The sequence below is a fragment of the Drosophila pseudoobscura genome, chromosome 3 (assembly GCF_009870125.1).
Source record: "Drosophila pseudoobscura strain MV-25-SWS-2005 chromosome 3, UCI_Dpse_MV25, whole genome shotgun sequence".
Classification (NCBI taxonomy): domain Eukaryota; kingdom Metazoa; phylum Arthropoda; class Insecta; order Diptera; family Drosophilidae; genus Drosophila; species Drosophila pseudoobscura.
In genome coordinates, this window is record NC_046680.1 from 11,971,166 (window position 1) to 11,989,520 (window position 18,355).

General features: G+C 46.4%; 3 protein-coding genes across 6 annotated transcripts; 2 read left to right on the forward strand and 1 right to left on the reverse strand.

Annotated features, from left to right (window-relative positions):
• Window positions 1-636: 636 nt before the first annotated feature.
• Vmat (Vesicular monoamine transporter) lies at window positions 637-16,766 on the reverse strand. Of its 4 annotated transcripts, XM_002138475.3 has the most exons (9): window positions 15,180-15,553; window positions 14,040-14,270; window positions 10,443-10,959; window positions 2,669-2,839; window positions 2,442-2,580; window positions 2,311-2,369; window positions 1,638-2,233; window positions 1,257-1,574; window positions 637-778 (listed from the first exon to the last, which is right to left on the reverse strand). In XM_002138475.3, exons 3-9 carry the CDS (start codon window positions 10,936-10,938, stop codon window positions 707-709), a joined length of 1,851 nt encoding a protein of 616 aa, XP_002138511.1. In that variant the 5' UTR covers window positions 10,939-10,959; window positions 14,040-14,270; window positions 15,180-15,553; the 3' UTR covers window positions 637-706. The 4 variants fall into 4 exon arrangements, with proteins under 4 accessions (XP_002138511.1, XP_033234754.1, XP_015039912.2 ...); XM_033378863.1 differs by lacking the exons at window positions 637-778; window positions 15,180-15,553 and adding an exon at window positions 16,597-16,766 and having other exon boundaries at window positions 869-1,574; XM_015184426.2 differs by lacking the exon at window positions 637-778 and having other exon boundaries at window positions 869-1,574.
• Window positions 4,757-6,234, forward strand: LOC4804391 (uncharacterized). Its single transcript, XM_033378864.1, has 3 exons — window positions 4,757-4,872; window positions 4,931-5,106; window positions 5,166-6,234. Exons 2-3 carry the CDS (start codon window positions 4,965-4,967, stop codon window positions 6,158-6,160), a joined length of 1,137 nt encoding a protein of 378 aa, XP_033234755.1. The 5' UTR covers window positions 4,757-4,872; window positions 4,931-4,964; the 3' UTR covers window positions 6,161-6,234.
• LOC4804392 (uncharacterized) lies at window positions 7,933-8,956 on the forward strand. Its single transcript, XM_001360925.4, has one exon. The coding sequence runs from the start codon at window positions 7,942-7,944 to the stop codon at window positions 8,521-8,523; it is 582 nt and encodes a 193-aa protein (XP_001360962.3). The 5' UTR covers window positions 7,933-7,941; the 3' UTR covers window positions 8,524-8,956.
• Window positions 16,767-18,355: the final 1,589 nt, after the last annotated feature.

The following is an 18,355-nucleotide window of genomic DNA, read 5'->3' on the forward strand; positions in this document are numbered from 1 at the left end:
AATGCAATTGCAGGCGCCTTTGACACAGCAATAAAACCTTCTATTCTGGGAGTAGTGTTTTGGATAGAACTCCTAAAAGCTCAGCAAACTTTACATACATACAGTTGCATCTGTTTGTGTTCGATGCAACGACTGTACCTTGTAACGAAAATCTAAAATCGTTTTTCAATAGTTCCAATTAATTCAATAATAAACATTTGGTCACTAAATTGCCTCCGGTATATAGTAGGGCTCTTAAGATCGTTGTTTTGGAAGGACTCTCATCAAACACATAGAAGAAGTCTATGATATTTCGTTCCCAGTCAAAACTAAACTTAACCCGTCTTCCCCGAACATCATGCCCGTCATATAGAGCTCTATAAATACTACATTTTCTCTGATTAATGGATTTAAATTTTGGGGCTGTGCTTGTTCTTAACGTGTGCGATTTCTTGGTTTGTAGCTGTGGATCTATAGGAGGTTTCTTTTCGATATGATAGTAGAAGAAGGGTTATTTAACACCATAACATTGAACAATAATAACGATTTCATTTGAAATTGCATATGATATATCTGATATTGTTGGTTGTGTTTCCTTTTCTTTTTTTTTTGTCGTTTACTTAGTTTTGCATCTTCTTTCACATATTTTTTTTGTAATTTTTGGTCACTCTTTCGGCGACATTGCGTTGGAGTTTATTTTTAGTCATAGTGGGGTTCGGTTCGGCCTTTATTCGTCTTCGTCGTAGTTCTGATAGGTGACATAACGTACCTGTTCTCGATCGCGTCCGTAGATTAATGACTGCAAGGAATGGAGTAGAGCGGAGGTTAGTAGTATTAGGATTAGTATTTTCAGGCATGCACAAGACAATGAAACTCAGGCGGTGACAAATAAATACAAATTAAAAGTTTTATTACAATCAAATTAAGAAGAACTTAACGCTAAAAACAATGATAATGACTAATAATACAAAAACTAAATACTTAAGCGATCTCGATTGGAAAGGCACTAATAACGCTTAAGGCTACAAATTCAATTTCATCTCAGACATTGAAAACATAAACTTAAAGGCAAGCGCCTGCACCTAGAGCCTCTCGCTCTCGTATGCTTCGTTCGACTTGCCAAGCTCTGCCGTGCCATGCATAATGGCTGGACAGGATGCCGTCAGCTGGGGAATCGAATTACCGCCGCCGGCACTGGCATTGGCCAGTTCCGTTTCCGGTTCAGCAGCAGCAGCAGCCGCAGCCGCAGCCGCAGCGGCTTCTCTGGCCATACGTACCTTTTTCTCATCGCTGGTCGGTGGATTCTTGAGGAAAGTCAGGAGCGGGGCGTAAATGAAGCAGAGAATAGCTATGCCGAACAGCATCCACTCGAAACCGATGCTCTTCACTAGGGAGCCGGAGAGGGCAGGTCCCACAGCAAAGCCCACGCAGAAGGCCACGTCACCCAGAGCGTAGACGCTGCCATAGACGGCTGAATGTCGGATGTCCACAAGATAGCCCAGCTCCGGCATCATCGAAGAGTCGACCATGCCAATGGCAAAGCCAAGGCCGGCGTTGGGAATAATCAGGTGTGTGATAGAAGTGGCCATGGGTATCTGCAATAATTATCAATGAGTTCGAGCTCAAACCCAATTCAGACTTGTTGAAACAAGACTTACAAAGATCAGGCAAGCTCCAATGATGATCAGGCCGAGGCAGGCGGCAAACCAGCGTCCAATTTTGTGTCCCAGGGGTCCGAAGAGATTCGTGCCAATCAAATAGCTAATGGAGGCCGGCAGGAAGGCCACACCCTGCTCCCAGCGAGTGGCTCCCATGTTGTCGACCATCCACAGCGGCAGCGAAGGTTCCAGCATGGCAATACCCATATTGGCAAAGGTGATCGCCCCAGCGGCAATCAGTATGTACGGATCACTGACCAGAGACTTCAGAGATGGCGGCTCGGACTCGCATTTCTGCACCGATGGCTGCAGCATGAACAGCTGCAGCAGGCCATCGCCCAGAGCCAAGGCAGCCAGTATCAGGAATGGAGCTGACTTGCCCACAAACTCGTACATGACACCGCCAAAGGGCGGGCCAATGAGAACGCCCAACGCCAGGCCGCCCAAGGCAATGCCCATGGCATTGCCACGCTCCTTGTCGTCCGTAAAGCGATCCGCCAACATTCCCATGCCCGACACCGAAGAGCAGGACGAACCGATTCCCTGCAGAGCTCGGGCCACAAACAGTACCAAATAGGAGCGACCAAAAGCGAAGACTACGGAGAGAGTGGGATTGGCGAGGTTAAGGCTCTGAGCTGTGGTAACTTTTTCTAGCCAATTAAAGGAAACTCACTTATCGTGGAGAGGAACATTATCACGAAGCCGGCGAACATCGGTATGCTATATCCAATGCTGGGAAACGGGAAAGGCAAAGGGGCACAGTCATCATTGCAGCCCTACGGGTATGACTGCTCGTTAACTTACCGGTGCGTAAGGGGTCCCACAATCGGATTAACCAGCAGCTGGACGAAGGCCTTCGAGGCGAACAGCAGGCCAACCTCGACCGTCTCTCCAACCAGCTCGTTATGCCGCTCCTCTAGCTCCCGGTAGTAGGTCTCGTTCTCTGTGGGATGGAATGGGGGGAACGGATTGGGGGTACCACCGTAAGTCATATTTTTAACGCGTTGCCAATTAGACTGCTGCTCACTTACCCTCCGGACTCATGGTGGAGATCTCAAGGGGAGCCGCCTCGCTGCCATCCTTGTTGCACGGACACGGCGTGGGCGGTGGCGGGGTGTGAAAGGTGAGTGGTGTGCGGGCATAGCTGTCGAGCGGGGCGTCCGGATGTCGTATGTCGTACAGGAACTCGGGTATGATGGGCACTGTGTACGATGCGGTGCGTTACGGAAGGTGTAATTAAAAAGGAACAGAAACACACACAAAAAATATGTTCCTGCAATTACCCTAAGCGGCCGCTGGATGGCGCTGTTGCCGAAAGCAAGTCTATAGCTGCGCCGCCACGGCCGCTCTTTAATTGCATTTGGTGCTAAAAGTTTTATAATTGCTTTGCCAGCGCCAGAGATTGCCTCGGCCTAATTGAGTTGCAACCGGCAACAAAAAAGGAGGGCCAACCAGGCAGGCAGGGCAAAAATTGTGCATACGCCACCAAGACGAGACGACGATGCGTTTAATTGACTCTCCAAAAGGGGATCCCCAGTCGGTGTTCTGGCCGCCTCTAGCATAACCTGTCCCTTCCCCTTACCCCATCTAGGGGAAATTCAATTTGTTTGTTGCATGTTTCGACTCAGTTTATATTTATTATCAACACCAGTAAAACGACTGCATCACTCAACATTTGCCGTACTCGTGCTGGTACTCGTAATTGCATTTCCTGCCAAAGGCTAGGCCGAGGTCGGACACGGCTGATGGCAATGGGAATGGGAATGGGGATACGGGCTTTTCAATTGAGTTGCCCGCTGGTTGAGTGAGTGTTGAAAGTAGTTTGAAGTATGTACTGTTGAGGTAATTTGTTTGTACGTGGAGTCGTCTACCTAGACAGGGATTCGTGGTTATCCCACTGACATAACGAGTGGAGCCATATGGTGGTGTGGGTCTGCCATTAATTGGGGCTTTTATGTTGTTTTGTGGGGTCAGGTACATAGTAAAACTTCTACTTCTACTCATATGCATAGGCGCCTTCATAACTCCTTGCTGCTGGCTTGTGCTGCCTCGTGCTGCCTCGGCACGAGGCCCCGGTGTCTTCCAATGAGTTCAAGCGAAAGTGGAAGTCTCGCCTGACCTGGAACCGACTTTGCCTTAGACTTATGATGCCTCGTGTCAACCGCATCCACCTGTCACATATGTCGGCCATGTAAGCCGACTTGCCATTTGGCAGCCTTGCCAAAAAGGAAACCCCCTTTCGGCAACAAAACCCTTTGGAAGTCCATGCTATGACATGCAAGCGGAAATGTATGCAAATTTCGTACGATTCCTTTAATTGGGGTTAACCACTTGGAATGCCACAACATCCAAACGATTAGCCAACCGATTTTATGCGACAAAAAGAAAACTGTTGCCTAGTAATTTGTAGGTATCAAGTCCCCAGCCACTCATTAAACTGTCTCCAAAGCTTTTGACACACAAAAAATAATCATTCTGGAAAAGCACGTGCAGCACATCGAGGGATGGCAAGGGATGGGCTTGGGTTTGATGGGGGATTGGGTGCTCGTGGTGGTGGAGCAGAAGTTACCCAGTCGCTGCTCCGGTTGCATTTCGCGTGTCGAAGACACTTAAAACCGCAAAGCCAAAAGGAAAGCGACTCCGGCAGTCTGGCAGCCATGCAGCCAGACAAACAAACAAACAGTGACTGGAGCTGGAGCTGGAGCTGGTGCTGGAGGTGGCCAGGGCTACGAGACTTGGTATTTTAGTACGCAAATTATTCTATTTTGTTAGAGGAATGGGTGGTTTCACAAAGAAAAGATGGAGACTTATTCACCCGTATAAGGATCCTTCGATCCACTCATAAACGTCTTTGAAGGTAATGCTATCACACTTTCCAGCCTGTTGTTCAATATTTTACGACATAATCGGGACCATTTCGATTCAAATCGGTTTGGCAAACCACTTTCGTTCAAGTTTAAGCCTTGTCAACAGAACTTAAGCTCTTCTCTAAAAGGTTAAAAAAGTTACAAGTAATAAGTGACAAACAGCAGGGACCTTTGCCCATCCCTGTGGCCCATCCAGAGGTCACAGATACATCGATATGCAGGGCGACATTCGCTGCGCTGGCGATGATGGTGGCGGCATTGGCGGCGTCGTCAAGCCAAACAGCGGCGGCAGTGAGGCAGCAACTGGCGAAGCAGTCAGTCATCGACAAGCGACGAGGCACAGGACCACAGGCAAAGCAGCCACAAAAGTATCCTCCCCGAGTTGGTTGTTGGATCCATTAATATGCAAATCATTTAATTACTCAGAGGGGGAGAGGCGGAGACTGAGACTGAGCAGGAAATGCGTCCCATTTGGGAGTCGGCCAGCAGGCCTCTCTTTGTCCGCTCCGTGTGGCAGGAGACGATAGGCAGGCGGCACTTCATCCTCGACTACGAGCCGCGTCAGAGGCAGCGCTGGATGCGTCAGAGGACGCGACCGAAAGGTAAGTTGCAGGTGTATCTGCCAAACGGTCAGTGCGTGATGGACTACTGCATCCCACAGCGAACTATCCGCAGACCCAATCCTACGAGGAGTACGAACAGTCGCCGGAGGAAAGTATCGAGCTTCCAGACGAGTATCTGCTGCTGGATGCCACCAAGCTGACCTTGCAGCAGCAACAGTCCTTCCCTGCTTTGGCCGGAAGAATGAATCCCACCTCAAGCTCGGCCACGGCGTTGGGCAGCAAAGAGCAAAGACAGAACAGTCGTCAGGCCAAGAGGCGCGCCTGGCTGCTGAGCAGGGGAAAGACCTACCACCTGGACCACCATCTGGCGGAGCATCAATCGAGACGCAGCTCGCTGCAGGACCCCAGCACACTCTCCGTGACGGCGAGCAATCCCGAGGAGCGTCTGGCCGAGCGAGTGCTCCACTGGCTGGACCTGGCCGGACGGACGGACATTGTGAAAGAGGCTCCCATCCAGCCAGTCACCAGCAGTGCCCAGGTGGCCAGGTCCAACCAGAGGAGCCAGCGCATCCAGCACCGTGGAGTGAGCCTCAAGCGAATGGCGACGACGGCCGCAAGCCACCAGCGCTCGGTGGCAAGAAAGCCCAGTGCCAAACCGCAGCAGACCTCTAACCACACAGTGGTTACCTGCTCCTCCACTTCCGCCTCAGCCAATGCAAATGCCAAGCCCATCACTATCATCTTCAACAAGGAGGGCATTCCCGTTCGCCTCAATCGACCGGCCCGCAACATTGATCTCTGTGCGTTGAGCAGCAGTGCCAGTGCCACGAGACGTCTGGCCGGACAGTTGGCATCCGCCCGGCTGTACAGTGGGGCTGCCGCCTCCCCCTCGCATTCCGACGAGACGCGCACGCCGCCGCACAGCAGTCGGGGACTGGCCGCCAACGGTGCGGGTTCCTCTGTCAGCCTGGACAGCCGGAAGCAGCTCCACATCTTCATGCCCAGCTTGCCCAAGAAGGGACTGTTGCCCTCGGTTGCTGGCTCTGGAGAGGATGCACTGAGCGTCAGTTTCAGTGAGTTGTGCCAGCTTTAGCTGGGAAATCGCACCATTATTATTATTATTTCTGAGTTGTAATTAATAAAGCCCAAGTACATTCCATCTTACTATAATGTTAACAAGTTTTGGGTGAACGGCGTGCGATATGACAGGGGGCTAAGGTCTTCTGTATATAACGCTAGGCGATCGCTTGTCTCTGTTTCCCTTTCATAGAGCTATCCGAAGTTCATTGGCATTCAAGTGGTAAGAGTGTTTAATTTGCCCAACCTCAAGGTTAGTCCCATACCATACCATATCGTATTTAAGGACTATTTGCCAGTGCGAAACTTTGCTAAATGTTTCCGCACGTGCTTACCTCGGAAGACAACAAGCGTTATATTTATGGGGCCACAGAAGTGCCACGCCTCAAAGGTAGTGCAGGGGGAGCCAGCTCTACCAGCCTTTGTTCTTGTCCTATTAACATGCTATTGAAACAAACCTCAACAAATGGGTAAACAGTCACAGAACCCAACGAATTGTGGCAAACCCTTGGACAACTTTGACTGTTTTCTCTGGTCTTGGGTGTTCCTGGGTAAAGGTAAATGCATTCGTTTTAATACTGAAAATCACTGTACCCGTATTTTAGGTAGGGTATAGTAGGCTCCTTGTACTTATTAATATCCTACAACCTTTTGTGGATTTATTGATTTCCGTTTTTGTTTCGTTGCCATTGAAAGTTTTCTTTTGCTTGGAATTTGGTTCGGCTTTCGTTTATTTTTGGATTAGCCGGCGCCCTGGGCCACGCCCACTTTCTTTTGTTTTGATTTTGGTTCTGACTTCATTGTTGATTTTGACATTCTCTGTGGTTTAAGGGGCGCGATCCGGGAAAGCAAAAAGCGTAATCAGTGTAATTGTGGAAATGTTGCATGGTAAATAATAAAATAAAGTTTTGGGTAAAGTTTTTTTTAATGAAAATGGCACGGTAGAATTTTCCCTTATGACATGGCTCAAGGAAGAAAAAAGTTTCGTGCATTTTGTATGAATATAACCGATCCGTCACTTAATATGCCTGCCATTTGGATAGATCGGCCTTGATATAATGAAAATAAATTATGATTGAAAAATAAAGTATACGAGTAGTTGGAATTCTTCAGTGAATTTTCCGCCATTTTCGATCAAGTCCAATACTGTTTTTAGGAGTTTTAATCTACTGAATAATTAGATGTTACTAGGTGAAAGATCTATAGGATTGGATTCGAAATAATTTTTATGAAAGTTCGAATTTAGGCCCCTAGATGCCGGCCCCTTCCCATGCCGCTTGGAGAACTATTTGTCTTGGATTCACTGTAGACAGGACGTAAACTAATTATGAACATTACGTATCCATCAAACGAGCGGGTAATAGGGCTTCAACTGTCAGCCGATTCGAAGGGAAACTTCCTTTTGGCTCTGGTTTCTGTCGCGTCCCATGCCAGCGACACCTGCAACTGGCTGAATGCCACACGTGGCAAGTTGTCGTTGTCTTCGTTGCTTTTATGACTGACGCGTCAGTATTTAGATTTGCTTCGAATATCGATAGGGGGGATGAGCATTTTGCCCAATGACTCATGCGTCTGGCATGAAAGCAAAAAACAGCGAAAAAGCCGCACGATTGTGACCTTTGCCTCCAGTCCTGGCTTGCGGAATTCATGAAGAACCCCAACCCAAAAAGAAAAGTTCTTTGCCTTCAAGGCGAACCAAAGACAAAGGGAGCCGAGAGCTGACTGCCTTCGCAGCAATTACTTTGCAGGCGAGTCGGAACTTTGGAACTTTGGAGCTCCGCCCGACGAGCAAAGAAAATGCGCAACAATATATGGATTACACACATAACAAGGCAACTTATAGACGGGCCCGATGCCTGCCGTGACTTATTCGCGTTTCAGCAGCGAGCGCGGCAGGTGCTCACAGGAGAGTCCTGCGAGTCCATTGCTAACAAGCAAAGTTTTCCGCGGCGCATTTTAATTTTCCGGCCATTAGTGGCAGGCATGTCTGTGTCCGATGAGGACTCCTCCGTGGGCAGCCCCTTCAAGCCGGCAACGCCCACGCCCACGCCCGGCGGCCAGGAGCGAACCAAAGGGCGACCGGGACCCGAGAACATGCGCCACCAGCACAGCTTCGAGGCCCGCTACAGCAGCATCATCCAGAAGCAGATCTGGGAGACCAGCATCAACAAGGACGTGCTGGAGCGGCAGCTGAACGCCTACTTGCCCTTCTCCCGCAGTGCGTCGCTCAACAAAGACGGCTCCGGCGGCTTCGACCAACTGATGCCCAGTGGCTCAACGAAGGCCCGCTCCCTGAGAACCACGCCCACCCGCCGACCGGGTCCCTGCCTAGAGAAGCTGGAGACTGTGGACGTGGCCGACCATCAGGCAAAGCCATGAAGGCTTAAAGATCCTTCTTGGGCCATCCAAGATAGCGCATAGCTCCCTGGATATCCTTGATGTTCGCTCAAGAGAGCTGATATTCGACATTTTTAGACTAATATCATAGGCTAGGTACTGCGTCAACATATATGTATTGCTTAGTTATTTTGGAATAAGTATTATTAACGTTTAAGTCTAAAATTAAATAATAAGTCCTATATCCTTTGAAAACTCTCCTAACTATCACTCTCTCAATATTCCTCTAAATCACAACAACGAACTTTTTAGTATTTGAATAACTTACTTAAATAATTTTGTAATTTCGTTTTATTGCTGCCCGGAAGACCCCCAACTTGGGTCGAATTTAATGCTTTCAAATCTACCCCTATTTAAAGCTTCATTCTTCTACTAAGTATTCAATCTCTTTCAATAAAACAAAAACCTTATTGCATATTCAATTTGGAGTCATTCGGGCGTCGAAGGGATACGTACGGATACGGATAAGGGACCGAGACAACAGCACATCTATGACCCATATAAATCTCCACATGCTCCTAGGCTAAATCTAATTTATGAGAATATTATGCGATACAGAACATGGCGACAGCTACGGGGGCAATGGAGGAGGGATGAGGCTGAATAGAGGGTGGCTGTACAGAGATCAAATGAATCAAATAATCAAAAGTATTCGCAGCTATTTTCGCTTCAACACCTTGAGCGCGAAGGGAGAAAGCACTTAAGTGGAAATGCCTCGAGTCGCAAGCTAAAAGCCCTCTCCCCAGAACACTCTCCTTCCTTTCCACCCCATCCGTGCCATCCATCAGTCAGTGGCTGGAGAAGAAACAGGACAAAAGTTCGGGCTGGAGCTAATAGTTTTGCTTCAGCTTTTTCCTTTGACTTTCACTTCCGTTCCCTCAACAAGTTGCTCGAGTGGTTTTCCTCTTGGGTTCTCGGCTATTTCCCATCGCTGCGTGTATTTGTCTTCGGCTGGGTGGCCGGCCTGGCCCCAACTTGTTGATTTAAATTCATGAACGTTTAGCACAAAGAAAACTCCCCCTCCCTTGGCGTTTTCATTTTTTTTTTGTGTGGCCTGTTGTATTTGTCAGCCACAGCCACAGCCGCAGGCTGGAGCTGGAGCACCGCCGGACAACTGCGTTCCCACTCAATGTCCATGTGTTTGTCCAGACACTTGACACAAGCACTTGCTCCGGACACATCCCATACCCCACTGCTGCCACTCGGACGGACGAGAGCTTCCCCTGGTTGGGTTTTAGTGTCAAACGCAGGAGGGTTTTCAGTTAAAACGCAGCTCCCTGTGCGTGTCTATTTAATTGACTGTCGACCACTTGGAGCTGCTCCGTTCAGTTACGGCCCAGTCCGGTTCGGTCCATTGGTCAGTGGCCATGGGGTTTTTGTTAATGACGAAGGATTGGTACTTCAACATTGATTAGTTGTCGACAGGGTTGGGCATGACAACCTAGTTGGGCCTAGGGCTACGGTTTGATTTCCCTGCAGGCTTTTCATCGAAAAATTAGCAAAATTAGAGAATACACTAGGATTTGATTTGGACAAAGATCAGAGGCTTAATTGACTCCCAATGGATGGCCAACAACTGTTGTTCCTAACATCCAGATCTTGAAAATCTCTCCCATCAGCACTCAATGACAGTCGAATTGATGAACCGACATGAGGATGAGCATTGACAGCTTCTGTTCAGCAGGAAAACCGTCATTAGCTTAAGTGGTGCTCTGTGGTAATTTAATGGCGGCACTCCACTTCCTCTACCGCCCTGTCCCTTTTCCAAGCGATTGCCTTCCATTGCAAAGATAACCAGCCGCAGGAGATAAATGGTCATGAAATGCTAATGGGCTCCGGGGAAAAAGATTTATTCATGTATATCAAAACCACCCACCCAGTCATTCCCCAGGTGCACTTACCCACTGTGGTCAGCAACATGTTGTCGAGGAGCAGGGCTATGGCAACGATGACGAGGACAAGACGGTTGGAGCCGCGCCAGCTGACCATCCAGGACTTGGCGGCGGACCAGGACCCGGCAGCGCGTGGATCCTCCTGGCGATACTGATCCGGCGGCGGTTGGCGGCCCGTCTGCGTCTGCGACTGATACGTGGGCGGCGGCGGAGCCGGGGGCTGCCTGCCAACGCCGAGAATGCCGCAGTCCGTGTCCATGTTGCCATTCTGCTGATTGCTGTCCAACTGTTGCTTGAAGGGATTTTTGCTGGGTGTGTTGATGCCACCAGGATGCTGTTGCTGAGGTTGCGGCTGATTGTTGGCGTTTATGGTGAAGGAGGTGGTCTCACTGCCGCTCGCTGCTCCTCCGCTAATCTCCGACTGTTGTTTCTGCTGCTGCTGCTGTGCTGTGCTCTGCGAGAGTTTTCTTGGTCCACCATTGCCCGCATCAGTCGATGATTGCATTGCGTCGCTAGCCGCTAGTTGCTAAGGGTCGGACAGGGAACAACTGTGATTAGATCTAAGCGGATTGCCTTTTAAACTGCAATCAAATTATAAGCGGCTTTGCCAGCTCCTTCTCAGGCAGTGGCAGTGGCGGTGGCAGTGGCGGTGGCAGTGGCGGTGGCAGTAGCGGTGGCAGTGGCAGCAGCAGCGGGAGCGGCAACGCCAATGCCAGCCCCGTGCCCAGTCTTATTCCCACCACCATCCCAATCCCATTCCCATTCCCAATGCTGCGTTCGCCTTATGCCTCAATGATTTTCGCTAATTAAAAATAAATTATATCTTGCGATTTGAATTAAAAAGTTTATTTCACACGAGAACTCGCATTTAATAGAATCATACACAATTTAAATATTTATTTAATTGCCTTCCCCATCCACTCCCACACACACAGTGGCACAACGGGGCGTATGGGCGACATTTGTCATTGAAACATCTTTCGTTGCCTATCGCAGGGCGCAAATTGAATTTGAAAACATAATTCGTTTAGAGAGCGTGTCGGGACTGACACAAAAGAGCCAGAAGGAGCTGGTTCGAGTTCTTTAAGTTTTCGACGAAAAATTGAATTACCAAACAATTAGTGCCAAAAAGGTTTTCTAATTGAGGGTAAAACGAATGCAAAGATACGATACGATTGACTAAATGAATACGGATGCAATCAAAGTGGAAGCAACTTCCCAGCCATTCATAAAATAATTTTCCTAATTTGCTTGTTCAATAGGAATAGAATATATATGCATATATTTATGGGACCTGTCCAAGTGCTTCAATTGATGCTCTTTGGAGCGGATGACAAGTCTGTCACTGGATACCATATGTTTCAATTCGGAATACGATTGCATGTGTCTGATAAATGGTCTAGGAAACACATCGCACAACGCTCAATAAAAGCGAATGAGAATTATACTGCGACTGTGTCACGTTTTGGGGGCGTGACAGGCGCTACTACATTTTAAATTTTAATTGATCCAATCTGTCCAAATTAAATGTAAACAGCAAAGCTGACGGCATTAGTTCTAACTACTAACAAATGCAATCATTTGCTTAAATAATGGGAATGTAGTATGTACCTAGCAGGCACGTAACTGGAGTATCTGTTAATGCTGCTCGATCTTACCTCACAGCTAATTCTTTTCTGTAAGAGTATCTATTTAAGATACGGGAATATCAGTTGCACAATGAGCCTGAGCTCCCGCACAGCCTTGAGAATTTATAGAACCCCCGTTATTGCAATTGAACTGCTTTACGATCTTCGGTTCGCGCACAGAAATATCAATTAGGGCGGGCGGGACTCTGTCCCAAGGCAGTTCTCTGTCAAGATGCAACCAGGAAGCTCTGATCTGATCGAATCAGCTTAATTGCACTTTCACTTTTGGCTCACGCTACGGTTCTCGATTCGTTGGTTTTCTTCGGTGACTGATGGATCGTTCGTGGCGCGGACTCTACCGACAAGTCGTCGCTCTCAGCTCAAACTAAAAACTTTGGCGAGCTGCCTGAAGCTTATTAAACGAAATCATTTTTGCACAAACAAAAAAGATTTTCTGCCTTTGGCATTAGTTAGTTTATCGCTCGTGTTCGTCATTTGCCGTACACAGAATTGTCTGAGCGTTCTCTGTCTGTGTGTGTTTCTGGTCGGGAATCTCTGTATTTGAAATGAATGCACAATGAAAAGTGTGTAAAATACATTTTAATAATCATTAATTAGCAATTGGCATGCAATTTCGGTTTTTACGCCTATGGGAAAACCGAAACCAGACAAAGGCAAATGCTTATAAAAAATTATGCAAATTCCGTTGGCTCACAACTCGAAATTCGATTTCGCACTCTCATAGAACAAAGAACTGGCAGTTCGACTTGTGCATCCAGAGCTTGACTGTTTAATATTTTCTATTTCGATCAGATTATAAATTTATTCCATTCAATCTGATCATATTCCGGATACATCCCGTGCAATTCCACACAACAATAAATTAAAGCAAGAGGAAACTCTATAAACTCTGTTTGGTATATTACAGTGGGGGTACAATTGCATTTCGTAAATTCAAATATAATATCCCAAAAGAAATAAGTTTATTCAATACCAGCAACTTTTTGGAGCCAATTCCCATCGTCTTATATGCTATCTGATAAATCGATTTGCTTGGGTCTCAGGACAAATCATCTGTAAACCACTTTAGATAAGTTTAAAATAGGTATCATTGCCAGCAGACTTGTGTAGGGTATACAGAATTCAGCGATGGCGAAGCAGCTTCCGCTTGCACGTGCGCTGCGATGCAATGCGATCCGATGCAGTGCGATTGTTTCGTTCATTATTTATGCTCTCTCAGTTGTTTCTTTTGATTGCTGTTGTCGCTGCTTCTATTCTAATAATTGTGTCTGCTGGTAGGGGTAGGAGCTGTGCTGTAGGTTGAGTGGAGCTTCTGTTAATTGCACAATATTCATTTTCAACTGCCGACGGTCAACATTTAGTGCGGCTACTTGCCACATGCCTTCTCCACTAGCTTCGACACGCAACTTTATTTAAATTGTGCTCATTTTTCAGATTCTTATTAATTAACACGAAGCTCAGCTCAGCTCCGAGCGTGAGCACGGACTTGAGCTTGACATTGAAGCAAAACATATAAGAGCTCTTTGTCCGTTTTATTACGCTTGAGACCTTTGCTTGGATTACTTATCCGCGAGTAAACTCATAAATTCAACCTGTTATCAAAGGCTGCAATTTCCCGCATATTGCCCCTATAAGTCTTATTGTTCTGTAATTGCAATTTTAATTGCAAAACGGTAGCCGCTCATCCATATAGTAAATGGGGGAGCCGTGTAAATGAGCCCCTCTAAACTAATTAGTTCAAATCGATGCCAACTGGCAATCAGCCCAGAACGTGTCTAAGTGGGTATCATAGATCATACGACTTGATCACTCTGATGGTTGAGATCTGACATAGAAAACGAATGAAAGACGAACAACAAGCTCTGACAGGGAATCAAGGTATAACATACTTTAAGATGATGTCCTCAAACTCTTCATCTGGCTTCATTGTTAATAATATTGATTAGATAGGACTCACCTGGGATATTTTTTATATACGGCTTGGCTTCTCCTCCTTCGCCCCGGGGTCTACTGTTGCTGGTTTGTCTGACGCTCTTTAGTTTTGGGGCGGGTGGAAGGTACTTATGTCTGTCCTGCTTCTGATTCTATTGCAAAGGAAACTTGTGGATGTTGCTATGATGATTGCTGGTGTGGTTGTGTTATTTGGCCGGTCTTTTGGCGGGTGAAGTCGTGCGTTGTTGGAGTATTCCTGTGGGTGTATAATAAAATGAATCAATAAATTGCAAAATGGTTGTGTAAATATAGAAGCGTGCAAAAGCGTACAACGGATTTTCTGGTCCTTCATGCAACGAATAACTGTGAGCCACTTGTGGAATGTTTAGTTGAAAGTCGAGCGTCTTTCCTTTTGAGTGGAGTGAAGTGTGTGCTCTTCTGAATAGCAAGTTCTTTGGCCAAAAAGGAAGCTTACACAAAGTACGAGTTATGACAATAAGTTGCAGTGAAGAAAGATTTATTTTGATGTTGAAACCTTTAAATATATCTACAAACTTTATCATTGCGGGTATCTGTGGCATTTCTCTCTCTTATTTATTTAGCTAATAATATGTTTTCACAACTCTATTGAAACCATCAAAACTTATCCCAAATATTCGCAAACATAATCGATTCCCAAAAGGTAAATACCGTCAACAAAAATCGGATTCCATCCCCACAAATTACTCAATGAGACTGCGGCTATTTGTCCCGGGCAAACAAAGATAAATACATATACATATGTATGAATTATTTGTCTTCGATTTTTCCCATGTTTGCCAACAAGCCAGGCAAATAATCTTGTGTGCCCACCAGGCTCGATTCAAATCGATTAATAAATACTCGCACATTCAATATATTTAACAGCGTTTGTTGCCGCTTTAAAATGCTAATTTCAGTTTCGGTTTTGACGGGTTTACCGCGGTACATTGACGAATCTCAAGATATGCTAATGAACCCGTTTGAATAAATTCACATGTGGAACTTGGAGTCTCAGCTTAAACTAGAACTTTCACTATTATCGTAATGCGTTCAAGAAAACCAAACTATTTAAATGTATTGTAAAATTTATTGGGAGGGTCGTCGTCGTCGTCGTCGTCACTCTTGCACCTCAATTGGAACTTACACCCTTTTCCCTTGCGAGTTTTCACATATTTTTGGATGTTTTTGTGGGTGTTGGTTTCCGCTTTTAGGGGTTTGGTAACGCACTATCTCAGTCGAACATTTGTTAGAATTGATGTTTAAAATGAAACTTTAAACCACATTTTCGTGGCAATCCAACACAAAATGATAAGGCAGTGCCACAAGTGTCAGTATCAATGTGTGGCGCTGGTGCTGGTGCTGCACTGGAAACGTGGAAATCTAGCACGTCCATCAGCCACGAGATCTCATCTCGCACTGAAAGCCAAAGCGAGCGCCAGCGGCGCACGAGGCGACGGCGATAGCGACAACGACAGGGAACGACTGCGCTCAGGATGCGGCTGTGGATGCGAGGACTATGCGAAGAAGCAGCAACAGCACCAGCGGCCGAGGCAAAGGCAGAGATAGAGACAGAGGCAAAGGCAGCGCAGTCGGCACTCGCTGCCACTTGTTGTCTGCCGCTGCCTGTTGCAGTCCATCCATCCCATCCCATACCATCCCATCCCCGTTATCCGTTTGGCCCTGCTCTGTCTCTCTCGTTATCGCTCGCGCTCCCATCACTCCCACTCCGATTATTGATGAAAACTGCCAGCGGCAATGCTTCTGCTCAATTGCCTTCATTGTGTGTGGATGTAGCCCTGTCCATGTGCGTATGTTTGGGTATCTGTGTGTGGGCTTCCGTTTTCACTGTCAATTGCGTTACGCCTGGAAGTATGCAGCGAGTTTTGGGGCTGCCGGAGAGGCAGGCCACACATACGCATACGCATACACACGTACGCATTATGCCTAATTGATTTTCGCGCTAAGTGGCAACGCGTTTGCACAAGGGTGTGTTTGGGCAGAACGGAACAGGGGAGGACAGACGATAGCCAACATTTTTGGATAACACTTGACTCCGCAACCAACGTCGACTTAAAGATCAATATTAAATCGAATTTTTTTTAGTTTGTTCTACATTTAGGAATTATTAAACAATTTCCTTTCCGACTTTATATGTAAATTAAATGATTTAATACAGGTGTTCAAGTCAGTTGAATAGGTTTTCTGCACCTTCCGCACAGTTTTCTTTACTCGCTTTTGTTTTGCAGAGTTTTCTATACAATTTATTTATACATATTCTTTACGCACACTTCTTTTAACAGCTTTCGAACATGATAGTCTGATCGTTATGTATATTCAACTTCTTTAAGCATAATAAGGTCAACCATTTATGCTCCCTTGTTATCTCGGAGAGTAACAGGTGCTTTGCATACTTTCAGGGCATCGGCCCGGATAAAACCAGAACCCGAACGTGTTGTTGCCTTGATTCTGCCAATTTCCGGGGGAGCAAGACGTACATATGTATGCATCGAAGACACCACACCTGATGGATAACCGAGATGAATTTCAATCAATCAACTTACTTATGTAGAGCCCTACAATTAATCCGTTTCTGGTGAAGTCTATTAAAGCAGCTAACCGGATCAGGAGCTTGATATTCACACGCGACTGAGGCAGAGATAGGGAGCAGACCGGACCAGACCGCAACGATTGGAAAACGACACGCGACTGACTTGGAGACAGCGACCGAAGCAGACCCCAAAGGCAGAGGACAGGCTCGGTAGTATTAATAGGCATTGATGATGGTTGTGCGGCTGAGCCGAGTTCTGCGATCACGTCTAGGGCTTGAATTTGCATATAGAAGTCGATATATAAAACTTGGAATCCACAGCAGAAAGCAACGGCCAAGTGAAACAAGGCAAGAAAGAGGCAATGGCAATGAAACAATACTTACATATAAACAGGTCGGCCTGCTGAACTGAACCGAACTGAACTGGTCAAATGGGATGTGGGGGAGAAACCTTGAAGAAACCCATCTTCGAAGAACTCAAAATCACTGGCGATATTCGCTCGAGTTAAACGAAATTATAGTATGGAAATGTATGCAGATGAAATTGTAATGAGCTACTATGTTAATTAATAAAATACAAAAAGAAAGATTCATTTATTGATTATTGGATGTGATTATGGAGTGTCAGATATGTAAGGAATTTATTTATTGCTAATTACTGAGGCTTTAATTGAAGCATAATTCAAATGGAAATACTTGAATCGACTTTGGTTTCCTTTCGACGAACACAAAAACCGAATAATAACACGGAAGAACCCGCTCACAAAATCGATATCCCAACACTTTCTTTTGTGCGGAACTTTTCGAGGAAAAAAAGCATCAACAATAGAGCCATGAAAAGGTGGAGAGGAGAGTTCCATTGAAGTGTTAAAGTGGCGTCGCCCAAATAACTTCAAAGTTAATGGACTAGAAATCGACCAGGACTGATGGCATTAAATAATACAGTAAATACGGGAATGAAATGCTTTTGGGCCGTGAGCAACGGCAATATGGCAGTTGGTCAGGGCTAAAAGCCTCAAGTCCCTTACAATGTGGGGCCTGACAAATTGAATTTGCCACATATGACAGCTTAACTCGGCCTCGCTGGGGTTATGGTTACGTCGATGACAAATGTTGCTAGCAGGACACTCCAACATATGCGGGTCATTCCGTTGACAATCTCTGCCTTGTAGTCAAGTCTTATCACTAAAGCAAAAAGGCTGAAAAGCAGAAAGAAGGAGATGGAAAACGGGACAAATTCATTCGACCGCAATTGTTTAATTTCCTTTTGTTTGAAAGGCAGTGTAGGAGCGACCGAGCCGGACAAAACTTCCCCCTGGACGGGCTGGAGCGGAGCTGTCATTAGCATTTGCGAAATCTATTTAAATTCACGAGTGTGGCCCCAGTCAACGTTCAAATGTCACCCTTGGCATGAGAGGGAAATATTTTTCATTTTTATACAGAGGGATGAGCATGCGATGAGATGACGATAAGTCCCATTCTGTGCGTGTGGGTGCATGGAGTACCGCATATTTGGTGGCATTCAATTGGAATATTAACACGTGCCACATCATCTTCATCTTCAGCTTCGACTTCCGCTGCTGCTTTGGCATAGTTGGGTTTGGTTTTAGCCTTTCCCCGTGGCATTTGTCTTAGTCCCCCAGCATGAGCACGACTTCATTAAGAAATTCCGCAAATATTTTGAAATATTATTGCGGCAAAAGGAAAGGGCACTGACAATGCTGCATTGAAGGAAGGAAAGGAAGGGTTTTCGGTGTTGGCTTTCAGTGAAA